The sequence below is a fragment of the Mustela nigripes genome, chromosome 16 (genome assembly GCF_022355385.1).
Source record: "Mustela nigripes isolate SB6536 chromosome 16, MUSNIG.SB6536, whole genome shotgun sequence".
In the NCBI taxonomy this organism is placed as follows: Eukaryota; Metazoa; Chordata; class Mammalia; order Carnivora; family Mustelidae; genus Mustela; species Mustela nigripes.
The window spans coordinates 23,575,081-23,590,755 of NC_081572.1; the positions used below are offsets into that span (position 1 = coordinate 23,575,081).

Here is a 15,675-nt window from a genome sequence, read left to right on the forward strand (position 1 = left end):
CTAGAAAGGCATCATGTCCTATTCCTCTTCATATCCCCCACACAGCTTCTAAACTCATGAATGAATAAAAGCATCCAATATAGATATTCAATAGCTAACTCTTCATTAGCAGTATATTAAAATCTATACCATAGACAAAAAGGCCAAAAAAGCTAACTAATTAGTTATATGTCAGATCAATTCAGGGACTTATTGTATGTCACTCATAGTTATAATTGTTAGCATTTTTGCAACCCTTTGAAAATTTTTTTACAAGATTTTATTTATTTATTTGATAGAGATCACAAGCAGCCAGAGAGGCAGGCTCCCCGCTGAGTAGAGAGCCGGATGCGGGGTTCCACCCAGGTGCCCCTGAAATTCTTTATAAAACATACTACTCCCAAATCATTCTTGGAAAAGAATACATTGATGAAAATACATTGACCAGAGAGACATATGTACCTGAAGAACCTGACTGAAACTTGCAAGAAATAGTTTAAGAGACATGACCAGGCCTCCTGCAAAGTTGTTTGGGTTTGCACTCAGAGAGTGTGTAGGGATCATGCAGGTGAGGGAAGGTATACAGTTTGAGCCTGGGAAGGCCTCTCCCAGGGCAGCAGTCTTGGTTTCCATACTGGCTCTGTCTTGCTAGATAGAGGACCTAATCATTAGCCTCTTTAAAACATACTTTCCTCTTCGGTAAAACAGAGATTAGATAGATGATTACCAAGTAGTCTCTTCCAGATCTAAAATGCCATGATTCTATGTAAAAAAAAAAACTTGGGTTCAATTTGTAGAGTACATTCTAGTGAAAGAAGCATTATGGAAGATATCCAGCCATCAGCACATGAGAGACTGCTTTCCTGGGTACTGGATGGAAGGTTAGAGTTTAAACACGCACTGACAGCCCAATGTGCCAGGCTGAAGAATGAAAAATGGGTAGTTCATAGACAGATAATTGTTATTGTTTTTTTATTCTTCACAAAACATGTATAATCCTTGGTAATCATTTGTTTAAGTTATATAAATTACTGTCAACTTTGAGACCCAGTTTGTCATCCTCGTCTGTGATTTATACCAGACTATATAAACGACATGATGTCTTCGATCTAATAAGACATTTATCTTCATGAAGGAGGCCACTGCGATCCTGAGTGACAGCTCACTTACCCTTATCACAGTTAACTCACCATCGGTCCTTAATTTCTCCCAATGATCTGAAATCTGATGGACTCACCTGAAGCCAACAGAAACTTGTTCGGAAGTCCGACATGCTTATGAAAGTATGTTTTATGGTAGAATTTGTTCTTTGCCCCCAAAAGCGCAGACATGGAAAGGAATAAGTTTTGTGTTCTTCCACAGTGTGCACTGTAGACACACACACACACATAAACTCCATCAGGGTTGACAGGAGTCATGTGCCTTTACTAAAGAAAAATATTCCTGTGAGCAACAGAGATGAAAGCAACTGTCTGAAGAATACAAAGGAAATGAGAGAAATGCTTGTTTGAATGCATGAACGTATGCACACGTTTGTTGTGTATTCATAAATGGAGAGAGACCATTTTGAGTCACATTTGTTATCTCCGTTTCTACTAAAAACTCTAAATATCTTCATATAGTTTATGTGCTTAAAAAACACACACACACAAAGGGGCGCCTGGGTGACTCAGGTGGTTAAGTATCTGACTCTTAACTTTGGCTCAGATCACAAGCTCAGGGTCTTGGGCCGGAGCCCCATGTCCGGCTCTGCACTCAGTACAAAGCCTGCTTGTCCTTCTCCCTCTGCTCCTGCCTGTACTCGCAGACAGAGATGCGCCCTCTCTCAATTTAATTAATTATTAATTAATAAAATCTTCAACACGTACACACAAAGTAGTGGGCTTGACCCTATCAGTGAGAGGGAAGTAAACAGCTTGTTTTTAGCCCATTAACTCTCCCCACCTATTACCCTACCGGTGACTGAGCCTACAATAGGTTTCTAAGATTCCAAGTAAAGCCGCCCTCAAATATGCACATTTTCCTCCAAAGTCATCAGCAGGATGTGGCCTAAGATTACCTGATTGGTAAGGTCACTTACCACCAACCACTGCATCGTTAATTCACATACCTCAGTAAACACTGTAAGACATGCAGTTTATTTATCCTGTGAAACAACGTAATTTATACTCTAAACTCAGGCCTTATACATGACTCAGAGCAATGTGGGTCTCCAACTGGCTTGTGAACAGACATCTTTTATTCTCTTTGAGTAGAAGAAAGTCAATTGGGGGTGCTATGGGTAATAAATGGAAGTTCTAGGGATAGGATTTTGGCTCAATAAGAGGAAGCCTTTTAAAACAAATTACAGCTCTTTGTAAGTATCTAATAACAAGACCTCAAAAATGTAAAGCAAAGTACAGAAAAATGGATACATGAACAACTATAATTGGAGATTTTAATATGAACTTCTCCGCAGATAAAAGAAAAGCCAGGATATAAAAGATTTGAAGAGTACTATTTAAAAGTATAAAATAAATAAAAGGTAAGAAAACTAAAACCTGTTAAGAGTGTGTTCAATAAATATTTCTGGGAACGACACAGCACCTAAGCATAAATTGATCATTACTAGGCCACAAAAAAAGTCTCAACAAAGTCCAAAGAATCTAAGTGACATAGACTATGTTCTTAGACTATCATGTAATAAAAATTAAGTCAAAATAGAAAAGAAGGTTTAAAAATCCCTAGAACCTAAAAACAAACCAAAATAAAAACCAGGAATACACACACATGCACACACACACAAGTGCTTCTAAATAATGCATAGGTTAAAAAGCCTATCATCAAAGGAATTACAAAATACATGGAATGGAATTGCAAATTCTAATGAAAGTAGGTACGTATCAAATTTTAAAGGATGCAGTTAAAGTGGTATTTAGAGGATAATTTTTAGCTTTGAAAACATTCATTTTTTCAAATGAATGTTTACTCGGTAGAATAAAAACAATAGGGAGAATGAGATGAAAAGCCCATAAAAATGGGTTTTTCAGAGGAAAAACATCCAGCTAACCAAAGCTTTACACAAAGCAGCAGGCTTGTAATCTATTGGAACCCTGCCTCCACCGCCGCCCCCACACTCCCCAACCTGTGGATTTGGCCAAGTCACTGAATTTCTCTAAGCTTCAGTTTTTTAACCTGTAAACAGTGGGCATAATGGAACTTTCTTTTCTGAGCCAGTTCAAGAATTAAATGAGATAATCCACAAAAAATATTTAGTGCAGCATAGTAAATGCTCCATAAATGATTCCTCTTACAATCATCCTTTCCAACTTTCAGAATGCATGATTCTAACTTTGGTACAGTGAAATTTAAGACAAATATGAATTCCAGCCAAAAAAAGTCTAATCAGTAAAATCTAATTAATAAATTAAACCTTCATTTTTAATCCCACAATACTAATGTAGATGTGTTTAAAATACATTCTTCCCTTCATTAAGGAATATATTAAAATAGTATTTTCTTATTATTATTATTATAGAAATGAAACACACAAGGATCAACAAAAGCTAGTCTATTGTTATCATAATATCAAATCCAAAAATTGACTTCTATTTCAGAACTAAAATGAAAGCAGAGAAATGTAAAAAAAAAAAAAAGGGCTTAAACTAAAGCTGTGAAAAACTAATTCTCTTTATTTTCAAAATATTCTATATGTCTTTTAGTTTAATGTACCTTACAGAAAAGACGTGGAGTTGAAAATGACCACTATTTGTATATTTATTGGGTCTGTAATTCCTTTTAAATCAAGTAGCATATAATAAATTGATCAAAACCAGTCTTTCCCTTACTCATTATTACTCTTCTCCAAAAATGGTTAGAGGTCTTTAATATTCCCAGTTCTATCTTTCATTTCACTGGAGAATAAGAACCTTCTCAAACCTTTGACAACCTGATGTAAAAATAAATTCTAAGAACATTTTTCTCACTTCTTCCCAGATTTATTTGTCCAATATTCATTCATTACTTTTTCTTTAATTAGAATGTAACAATATATATTACATGATAAATAACACAGTATTACATATTATAGGTTTCTTCTCCTAGAAAATAACTTCATTTTTTCTTTTTCTTCCAGAAGGAGTCACTATAAGCTGTTTATAGAACTCTTTCCCCAACCCATCTTTAAAAAATGTATGTAGACCCATCTTCTAAAAATGTACACTAATGAGATAAGTTTATAAGCACTTTAAAATCCATTGTATATTTTGGACCAGTGAAAGCAGACCTTGAACTGCACAGTTGGCTGGCTTTTGTACAGTAATTGTATCCAGTGTTTCATACTGTACTTTTTTCCCTTTTAATATGGTAGAAACTATGCCTCCTTGGGTTTAGAAATCTGCATGTTATTACTTGTTAGCCAGTTTTCATTCCCCATGGTGGGGCTATGCTCTCGCTTGTGGGTCTCTCTCTACAGGGTATATAGCCTGCTGTTCCCAGATTGAGGGCATTTGCAAAGCAAAAGGAGAAGAAATTGGGATTAGGTAGCAACATGCTCTCATTTTTATGCATGGGTTAGCCTGTAACCTTGGTGTTCATTTTTTGCTGTGCACCTGGCCGGGCTTCTATATGCTTCTAGGGCTCTTGTAGTCTTCACAAAAGCATGATACAAACATGACACGCACCGTGGTTATTACTTCTCACACTGAAGTTACGGGTGGATGAGTCAGACCATGTGTCCTTTTATAATTGTACATTTAGGACTCTGTTGTGGCTGAGGTGGAGTGCAACAATGCTGAAATATTGTAAACAGTAACCTTTCATTTTTCTAATAAAGATAAAATTCTGAAAGTCTAAAATAACTGTCACTACAAAAAAAAAAGTTTAAGAATATCTTTTCTTCCTTAGCTATCCCACTAGCAAGCGAAGACACTGACTTTGTTCATTTGTCTACTTATTAATAGTGTTTTTGCAGTGAGATGGTAGGCTCCACGAGAACAGGAACTGGGACTGATTTTTTACTGCATATTTCACTTACTGCTTAGCAGCACAGTGTCTTGCTATTACTCTGTAATCTCTAAATAAGTATGTGTTAAAATAATAAGTATCATATGAAGTGTTACTGTTGTTCTCAGTAATGGTAAAATCTAGTGGAACAGAATAGAATGTCTACTGAAATTTTTAACATCTTTATAACCTCTTCCTCAATTGTATAGGATATGTACTTATCACTACTTTTTTTTTTTTAAGATTTTATTTATGTATTTGACAGACAGAGATCACAAGTAGGCAGAGAGGCAGGCAGAGAGAGGAGGAATCAGGCTCCCTGCAGAGCAGAGAGCCCAATGCAGGGCTTGATCCCAGGACCTTGAGATCATGACGTTAGCCGAAGGCAGAGGGTTTAAAGCCACCCAGGCGCCCCATATCACTACTTTTTAGGGCAAGGAAACAAACATTTATCACACCCACTAGGCATCAGGCACTCAGGTACTGGGCTAGTTTCAATGTTTTGCTGAAACTCATATTTAAATAGCATCTCCCTTTCTTTCTTTTCCCCCTCTTTGTTTGTTTCTTAAATTCCATGTATGAGTGAAATCATATTAGTTGTCTTTCTCTGACTGACTCCTTTGCTGAGCATAAAACTCTCTACCTCCAACCATGTCGTGGCACATGGCAAGAAAAAGAGAGAGAGAAGCAAACTAAGAAATAGACTCTTACCTACAGAGAACAGATGGTTACCAGAAGGGAAGTGGATGGGGCATGTGTAAAGTAGGTGAAGGGGATTAAGGGGTGCACCTGTCATGATGAGCAGTCCGTGCTGTAGGGAAGTGTTGAACCAGTACGTTGTACACCCAAAAGTAATATTACAGTGCATGTTAACTAACCAGAATTTAAATAAAACTTTAAAAAGGGAAACTAAATAAAATGAATGAAGAAATAAAATACTTTGTAAAAACAAACATCATCCTACAATCAAATTTTTAACACATGAACAATCTATTCCTATCTATCATTGACTGTGTCAACTTTGAGAATTCTCTTAACTTTTATACATAAAACTAAAAATTAAATTTATGAAATAAGAATTTAATATTACTGATCTAGTTAGCTCCTCTCTTATGAGGAACCATAATGGAGCAGAGTTTCTACCTTGGAATATTCTAGAGACTAGACTTTCCTCTTTCAACACTGTATTTTTTTTTTAATTTCAACTCTTTTTAATGAAAATACTTTTAAGCAAACTATATATCTGTATAGTCTTAACCAAAATGTCTGGAACATGAATCCATCTTTTCTGATAATCTGGATAAGGATAGTGGTAAAGACAGTAGGGTGGTTAAGAACAGAGGTTCCAAAGCTAGACTGCGTCATTAGAAATCCTGGCACTACTGCGTACTAACTGTGTGATCTTAGATCAGTTAACTTCCTGGGTCTCCATTTCCTTCTCTGTAAAATGAGGATAATCCTACTATCTACCTCTTCGGGCTATTCTCATGATTAAATGATAACAGATGCACAGTACTTAGAACACAGGGGCAGGTACACAGTAAGTGCTTACTAAAGGCTAGCTGAAAAGTTTTACTTTATTAAAGGTACTGAGCTCTTAGTTTCTCTCTACAATATGATATGGCCCCAGAGTGCTATGTTTTTGAGTTCCCATACGAATTTTTTTTGTTTACCAATTTTGTGTCCTGCATAAATTTTTAATTGTGTTCCTGTGTCTCACCTCTATATTATTTGTTAATTGATGTCTCTAAAATGCCTTTTCTTCTAAATTTGATGTTTTATCCTACTATGGTTTTGAGAAATCAAACCACTGTCATGGTTAGAAATGTGTAAAAAGAGGAATCTCCAGTGAAGACCTCAGGGGCTTTCCCAAGGTTAAATTACGACAGTGTTAACACCACACTCAGGAACACCCATTTCCACTTAGAGGTCCTTCTGGCTTACTGATTGTGTTCTCAGCTGTGTCTGGGAAAGCTGGAAATACCAAATAAGTGACCTATGGATTAATGAGGTAGTATTGTTCTAATTCTGTCAGGCATTGGATTAATCAAAAACAAATGAAAGGTTGGTTTTGCCCTGTTAATTTTCTAAAATTATTAATAAACTACCAGTGTAATCATTAAGCTTGCAATCCAAACAATGTTTTTAGTGTACACTTGAGTCAATATACAGATCCTAAACTGCAAGGCCCAGTTTCTAAAATAGCTCAGATCAAATAAAATGTTTCTGTATGACTGAATCCATAGTTCTGATGTGGACGTTATTAATGCAATGAAAGTGAGAAAACCTGGTTTGCCAAAAAGGCTAAATGAAATAAGAATTAATGGATGAGTGAACTAATATTACTCTGTATGCTAATGGAATTTAAATAAAAACTTAAGAAAAAAAAAAGAATTAGTGGATAAGTTAAAAAGAGAAAAATATTAGGGATTACAAACTCCTGGAAAATGTCAGAGTCACAGGGAAATTTGAAAGAAAAATAAATTGAATGATTGCAGGCCAATAAAGAGAAATAAGGAATACTTTACCAGCTCTACTCCCAATCCCTAAGTGAATAATATGTTCCAATTTAATATTCAGCTTAGTAGCGTGTCTACCTTTTTTCCCCACCGAAAAGGCACAAGAGAGACTCTGGTAAGATAACCTTGTGCATCAGTGATGATCAAACCGTCTGTTCAAGTGGCCAGATGCCAGAAGAGACACGGCGAACCCCCACCCTTGGGATATCTGAGCCTGAGCCAGAAACTGGCAGACACCTAGCCAAAAATTTTATATTCATGTATCTTAAAAATTCATACACATTTCACACCCCAGCTCTATTACATACCAATGTGTTTTTAATATAAAAGTAATGTTTATAACAGTTGAATTATTTAACTCCTCCCATTCTCAAATCTTCAAGTAAAATTAATGCTCCAGGAAGATTTACATTGTGGTTCTTGTGGCTTCCCTTTCCTCTTGAACAACATCAGTATGGTCAGAGAGGGATATGGGAGAAGCATAGATAAAAATCGTATCTTCGGAGCGCCTGGGTAGCTCAGTGGGTTGAGCCTCTGCCTTTGGCTCAGGTCATGATCTCAGGGTCCTGGGATCAAGCCCTGCATCTGGGAGCCTGCTTACCCCTCTCTCTCTCTGCCTGCCTCTCTGCCTACTTGTGATCTTTGTCTGTCAAGTAAATAAATAAATAAAATCTTTAAAAAAAAATCTTATTATGATATGATGAGCTCAAGGGCCTCAAATAATCCACAATAAATCAATAATCCAATAATCACTAAATGAAACTCTGATTCTCATGCAACTCTGTGAAACTAAGAAATCTGAAAGATGGTGAACTGGGCCCTGCCATCTTAAGATGTTCTCTTAGCTTTTGAGCTACAGTTCTTAGAAAAAGATCAATAATGATGTCTTCCTGCTCCAGTATAGAATTAGTGTTTCCCTAAATACATTAGCTTCACAAGTATTGAATTACCTAGAAGGATCAGCACCACGATGAAACAAATTGTTGTTTTTTGCAAACTAGCGATAACCAATACAGAAAACCCACTGAAGTTCACATGGTTCAACATGACAAAAGGCAAAAACACCAAGACAAAAAGTAACAAAGCAGCGTGATCAACCCAAAATCCAGGAAGATGACACTCACCCTCATCCTGATAATCAGGCAAAAAAGGTGCATCCGATGTGAGAGAAGGGCCATGAGTTCCACTCTGATTATCATCGGAGCTGTCCTGCCCAAGGTAACTTTCAGCTTGGTCTCCCCCTAAGGGACAAAGAAGAAAGAAAACAAGGTCATACTGGACATCTTTATAAAGGTCTTTGTCGATGTCTTCTGATATTCATCCTTGCCTTCCTCTGAAAGATAAATGTTTTACTTGGTGGACGTGGCCGCTATCCATTAACATATAAGACACAGATGAATAAGGACCAACTTACCTAGATGGGAAATTTTCCAGTCAGCTAACTAACTAGAACTTAGAAACTGTTACCATAGAGTGGGGACACCTCTTGCCACCCAGAGAAACTTTCCATCGTACTTAAAATGAAAACACAACTATATATATATATACCTATTCATAAATATTGGCTTCCATTAATTGCAACCTTTATCCTGAATGTCTGTTTCTCTTTATATTGCCAAATGGAACAGAATAAATCATACAAAGGGTTAACCTATACATAATACAATGTAACAGGTCAATATCCTTTCCTTCTCTGAAAACTAAGAGACTTAAAAACAGAGAGAACCTAGACTTTGCTGGATTCTATTCCAATTTAAATCACTACTTGTTTTGCAATCTTAAGAAATTCTCTCTATATAATTCTAGTTTACAGCCTATGCAACCAACCCCTTAGGAATTCTAAAAGCCCTAAGAAGGTAATATTTGTTCTGTAAAATGGCTTTGATGAAAGGTAATGTATATGCAATACTGAATTATGCAATTAAAACAATGCTAATCCCCTTTGGGTGTTTTCAACATACATTGGATTATATTTTGTAGAAGTGGCCCATGCTATTATGATACTTTAAAAGGTTCAGATGGAAGATGTTCGATCATTCAGAAACCGGAAGAAAAGGCTCTGCATTGTAAATGGCTTTCCTTAAAACCCCCCAAACAGAGGTACAGTCTGCTGATAAAAGGACACCAACAGCTGCTCAGTTCATTTCACAAACATGAAAAGGGGATTTTCAACTGAATTTAATATTATCTCAAATACTAATTTCCAAAGGAAATCACCAATGCTAATCTCAGTAAACACTGTCGAGTTTTGGCCCTGGATTTCAACGAGGGAGCAGTGAAACCAAACAACCTACATAGAATCTGTATTGCTTCACTTTAAAGGTTTATTTCCTACAATTAAACTGGAAGGATTGGGAGGATATAAAATGATAAAAAGAGAATGGCTGTAGCCTTCTCTTTCCATAAATTAGAAGACGATAGCTAGTCTCTTCTGTGAACGCTCGATGGTAGGTAGCTTGTCTGTCCACAACTGACTTGAGCACCTGCAGATACAGGGCTTTAGGAATAAAGTATGGACTTGATTGTGGAAAAGAAAAGTGAAAAACAACAACAACAACAAACAACAACCTCACAGCAGTGTTGGCCAGAGCCAGAACAAATCCTCTTCTTTATTAGGGCTACAGATCAGGATACAAAGCTTATTACAGTTATGCTTATAGTATCGCTGTGAAATTTCCCTTATAGTCAGAAAAATTCTCAAATACTGGACTGAGGATTAAAGTACTGAAATTTTACATCAATGGAATTTGTAAATCCACTGAAATTCTATTACCAAGCGGCCGCTTGGCAGGTAACCTGAAAGTGAGCTGTGAGGTTAAAGGAATTTTAAAATTGTGAGCCAAGCCGAAATCTATTTTTTAAAAAAAGCAGTTTGGGTTACCACAAAATTTAACATTTGTAGGTATAATGAACATTATTTATCAACTGTCATTCTAGACTCAAGGTTTTCTGCTTGCTTCAGAAATTTGACAAAGTTACTCTTACGTTTTCTAGCATTCCAGGCTTAAAAAAAAAAAAGCCAATCAAGTGGGATTTTGTTTTGTTGTATTTTAATGAACATTTTTTTAAATGAACATTTTATTTTGGAATAATTTTAGATTTATTGAAAGCATTACAAAGATAGTACAGACAGTTTCCGCATACCCTTCACTCAATTTCCCCCAACTTCTTACATAACTAGGGTATTTCTGTCAAAACCAAGAAATTAACATTGCTACACTGCTATTAAATAAATTATAGACTTTATTTGGATGTCACCAGTTTTCCCACTAAGCTCCTTTTTCTCTCTTTTTTTTTTTAAATTTGAATCTAATTAGCCAACATACAGTCATTAGTCACTACATCATTAGTTTTAGATGTAGTATCCTTTTTCTGATCCGGGATCCAATTCAATTGCCTTCAGAGTTTTCATTTTAAAAATCTCATCCAAAATACCAAATACCTGCCTGGATTTCACATTTGATCTATTGGCTTCAGATAGAAAAGTCACTTCTGTGTTTTCCCTAGGGTTTCTGAACACAGTTACCCAAGGTGGGCTTTTAATAGTCGTCCCCGTGCCAAATGTAAGACCGTGCCTTTGTAAAGTATACAACAACAAAGGTATACAACTCAATGCAGCAAAAACGGAGCCTGGGTTAGTACTAAAAATGGTTGTGGTGGGGGAAATGTTTAAAAATACGTTTTACATCCAAGCGTAATTTGTTCCTGATGATGGAAATGTTGCTATAAGTGTTTTTAGTGTCACATCGAGTGGCCCAACTCCCTTGGGCACACGCAGAAAAAAGCCTATAACACTATATAAATAGATACTCCCGTGTAATTAAAATGATTATAACTACTCAAGATGCATGGGTGAAAAGTTTTATAGGAGAACCAGCAATTACTGTGGTCATTTTGGATTTGTTTAAGTTTAGAACATCATTTTTCCTTAGAACATAACCGCACGTGATCACTGGATTCATCTGCAGCTCTGAGAATCACAGTTCCAGGCGACTACGACCGTCGTCCGGTGGGATCAGACATAAATGATCACAAACTATAGTGACAGACACTTCCATTCAGCAGCTCTGCAATTAGGGCTTCGAACTCCATTGCTTAGAGTGGCTTTCTCACAAGCAAGACCCCTTGCCACTAGAGACACACTTTCCCATTGCAACTTGCTCAGAATCAATATATTTCTATACAGATATATATTCTAACACACAATATCTCCATTAATCACGTCTACTACCTCCAGTCCCTTTTCTTTGTATTTCTAAACAAGATCTTGGGAAACTATATCAAGGGTTCATCTGCTAGTAGCTGGTAATTTGCTCCTCTATCCTAAGCATCCTAAGAATTGGGCGCTATATACACTCCTTAGTATATTCAAGGGTAGGTTCTCCACTGAATATGGTACTGAGGGGCCTATAAGGGGGATGATTTCTATTGTTCTTTCCTGAGAATCAAACTCAATTTCATTCATGCTCCGTAGAATGATAAGTTGTGAATTTCTGAGGTTTGGAGCAGAAATATAAAGCAGCTTTGTGTCAGGTGTAAGGTAATTATTTGCTAGGGTTTCTGTGCTATTTGTTTTTATTCCCAGTGTTTTCATTAACAGTTAATGAGTTTTCCCCCTTAATTCTGAAACAATAGCTTGGCCACTAGAAGTTGGCTTTTTTTTCTGCCATGGATTCAACCAGCTGTTGCTGCTCCATAAACTTTATGGAGAAGTGAATTAAACTGCTAAAAACTTTCATTTCCTAATTCAATTCCAAATAAAACAGGGAGGGGGGAAAATGAACCATGATGATATTCCCCTTCTAGCTATTTTGACTCACAGCAAACCCATCTGATTCTGAACTTACAGGTACTATTTGAGGACAAAAACAGGCCATAATGACAACTTTACCAAAGAAATGAAAAAAAGAAAAGAAAAGAAAAGAAAAATGGAAAGCAGTTTAATCATAAAAAGTAACACAACAGGGGCGCCTGGGTGGCTCAGTGGGTAAAAGCCTCTGCCTTCGGCTCAGGTCATGATCCCAGGGTCCTGGGATCGAGCCCTGCATCGAGCCCCACATCGAGCCCCGCATCAAGCCCCGCATCAAGCTCTCTGCTCAGCAGGGACCCTGCTTCCTCCTCTCTCTCTGCATACTTGTGATCTCTGCCTATCAAATATATAAATAAAATCTTTAAAAAAATAAAAAGGAACACAACAATAGCAAATAGATAAGACATAAATAGATGTTTGCTTATTCGACATATAAAGGCTCAATGGTTTTTTCACATTTGTATGGAGCCATCATCTTTTACTTCTAATTAATTGTGAGCTGTGTTATAAAGACTTTATTCACATCTGTAACCAACTGTTTCTATAGCATAGTTCAAAATTCCCAGGGTTTGCTATCACTTCACCAAGTATCTCAGGATAAAATAAGGAAATCAAAATTAATGTAGAATTATCAGCAATTTTTTGACATTTGTTTTTATTGTTGCTACTGGAAAGGAACACATGACTTCTGACTCTTTAATATTTAAAAACCCATGAGACACACAGTTCCCTCTTTAAACTAATAAATTCTAAATAAAATGCTATAAATAAAAGTCCCTGATCCAAATCCAGTTAGTTTTCATGCTTGATAGCATTAATATTGCCAGGTTTTCATGGATCAATTTAATAGTAATGCAGTTCCCAAAGCTGAACTAAGGTAAGACTGGAAAAAAACTGCAGCGTATTATTCCTTAATATAACCATTCACCTAAGTTATTGAATATAACACCAACTACAGAAATAGATTGGGTACATATGTGCCCATATATGTGAAATGTTCCTCCCATGTAAATATGTTATGGAGCCCATTTGCAACACCAAAGCTAAAGTTCTGTCAACACTTCTGTTATAAATTAGATAACATTTTGCACATACTCATGCATTAGAAAATGTATAGTGTTTCCCACAGACCATCTTAGAGGCTTCACTGGTTTCTAAATATCCATTTGGATTTGCGTGGTTAGTTCTTGTGATTAATCCATGTGTAGTGAAGGTCTCAAATTCTTCTCCATTGTATAGTCTGACTTCCTGCCCATCTCCTTCTCCCCCCTCTTATATCTAGCCATAACTCAATGTATAAATATTCTTTTTTTCCCCTCCAAGGCCCTGGCAGTGAGTATAATAGTACTGAATGTCATTAAGTCTACAGAACAAATGATAGCCCAGGTAAAGAAAGTTTCCATTTATCATTCTTTTAAAAAGTTGCTCCAATAAGATCTCAAATATATATGAAATAAATTGAACCTAAGGTCAAAAAAAAATTTTTTTTAGCTCATGATACTGTTTACTAATTGTACTATTTTTATCATGCAGAGAATAACACACTTCCCAAGAACATTTAGGGTTATCATTTCAGAGAACAGCACAGTCTAAATGATCAGAAATGGAATAAAATTGATTTGATGCTACAACCGAAAGGGTGGCATAGCTTAATAATATTTCCTAAGGAACTACGTTTCTGTCAGTTAGGGGTTGGACAGGAAAATGCCCATGGGAACCAAATGAAAAGTTTTTTTCCCCCTCTTTCAGAAAAGGGATCCTTTATGATGCAGTTTTTCATTTTGACCAGTAGGGTGGGCTGCAGTGTGTAGCATCACCCTCGTTCTTAAAAAAGAAAGAGAAAAGAAAAAAGGTAACCACCAAGTGAACCCTTCTGTTCCTACCCCTCCCCCCACCAGAAAACGCTAAGATTTTTAACCCTTCTTAGGTTTCACACAGGGCACACCTACTGGACATTAACAAACTGGAAGGCTGACAGCAACAAATATAAACCAGATAATTGTATATGTGACAACACACACTTCATAAAGCAAATTATAGTCTGTCAGCAATCATTCTGGCTTTATAACAACACATTCCATCTACCACTGTTATTGTTCAACTGGTACTAAAATGGAGCCTGCTGAGTTAGAATATTTTCAATAGGAATGAGATTTTGACAGAATTCAAAACATGAAAACTTAAGTATGTGGTCTATATGGATAAATATGCTGGACAATAAGTGCATTTATCATATGTCAACCAGGCAATCATAACCTGGAATTATTGGCTCGTAGTTGTTTTCCTTGGACCATGGTATTCTCAGTGTTTAATTCTTGTTAGGAAGCTATTAAACTGAATTCTCAACATGTTTTGACTTAGAGGAGAAAGTCAGTTATAGCAATAATAAAAAATAACAGCTTTACTGAAGTCTTACTGGGTACACGCTCTAGGTCAAGACTCTTCGTGTACAATCTCATTTAATTCTCAACATAGTCCTGAGATATATTATTGTCTCAAAGCTGTGGATAAAGACAGTGAGACACAGAGACTACATAACTTACCCAAAGTCAAGTAAGTGACTCATAAGTTGCAGAGCTAGGCTTCAACCCCACCTTGTCTAATTACTAAAGTCTAGTTCTAATCCATTGAGCTGTACTGTCTCCAAATCTGTACGCTTTATAAATTATGATCATTACTCAAAGGCAAAGCATACTGAATGACAGACAGTGACTTAAATTTATGGCATGTGCTATTAATTAGTGTTTTTTCTTTACTTCGGTAAAATAAATCTACAGTCAAAAGTATAAATTATTATAAATAGTAGTAATACTAGTAGTCCCATTAGGTATGGAAGTAATCAACAAAGTCAAATGTGGTCAGTGATTTCATGAAGAAGGAGCTGTTCAGTTCACAGGTTCAAATTTACTGTGGTACTATTGTTGTAGTGACTTTTTTTTTTAAAAAGATTTTATTTATTTATTTGACAGACAGAGATCACAAGTAGGCAGAGAGGCAGGCAGAGAGAGAGGGAGGGGGAAGCAGGCTCCCTGCTGAGCAGAGAGCCCAATGCAGGGCTTGATCCCAGGACCCTGGGATCATGATCTGAGCCAATGGCAGAGGCTTTAACCCACTGAGCCACCCAGGCGCCCCTACCAACATCTCTTCTAGTCAGTTGAATGCCTGACTTTTGATTTTGGCTCAGGTCATGATCTCTGGGTTGTGGAATGAAGCCCCACACTGGGCACTGAACTCAGGGAAGCACCTGCTTCAAATGCTCTCTCTCCCTCTTCCTCCTTCCCTCCTCCCATTCATGCACTCTTTCTTTTTCTCAAACAAATAAATAAAATCTTAAACACACACACACACACACACACACACACACACACACACACACACACACAC

The 15,675-nt window shown here is 36.7% G+C and overlaps 1 protein-coding gene across 1 annotated transcript in view; it reads right to left on the minus strand.

The window, feature by feature from the left end:
- Positions 1 to 15,675, minus strand: part of SKAP1 (src kinase associated phosphoprotein 1) — a 281,368-nt gene that overhangs the window by 193,394 nt on the left and 72,299 nt on the right. The window contains exon 4 of the mRNA XM_059380247.1: positions 8,606 to 8,722. Within this exon, the coding sequence (XP_059236230.1) occupies positions 8,606 to 8,722 (117 nt within the window). The remainder of the gene's footprint in view (positions 1 to 8,605; positions 8,723 to 15,675) is intronic.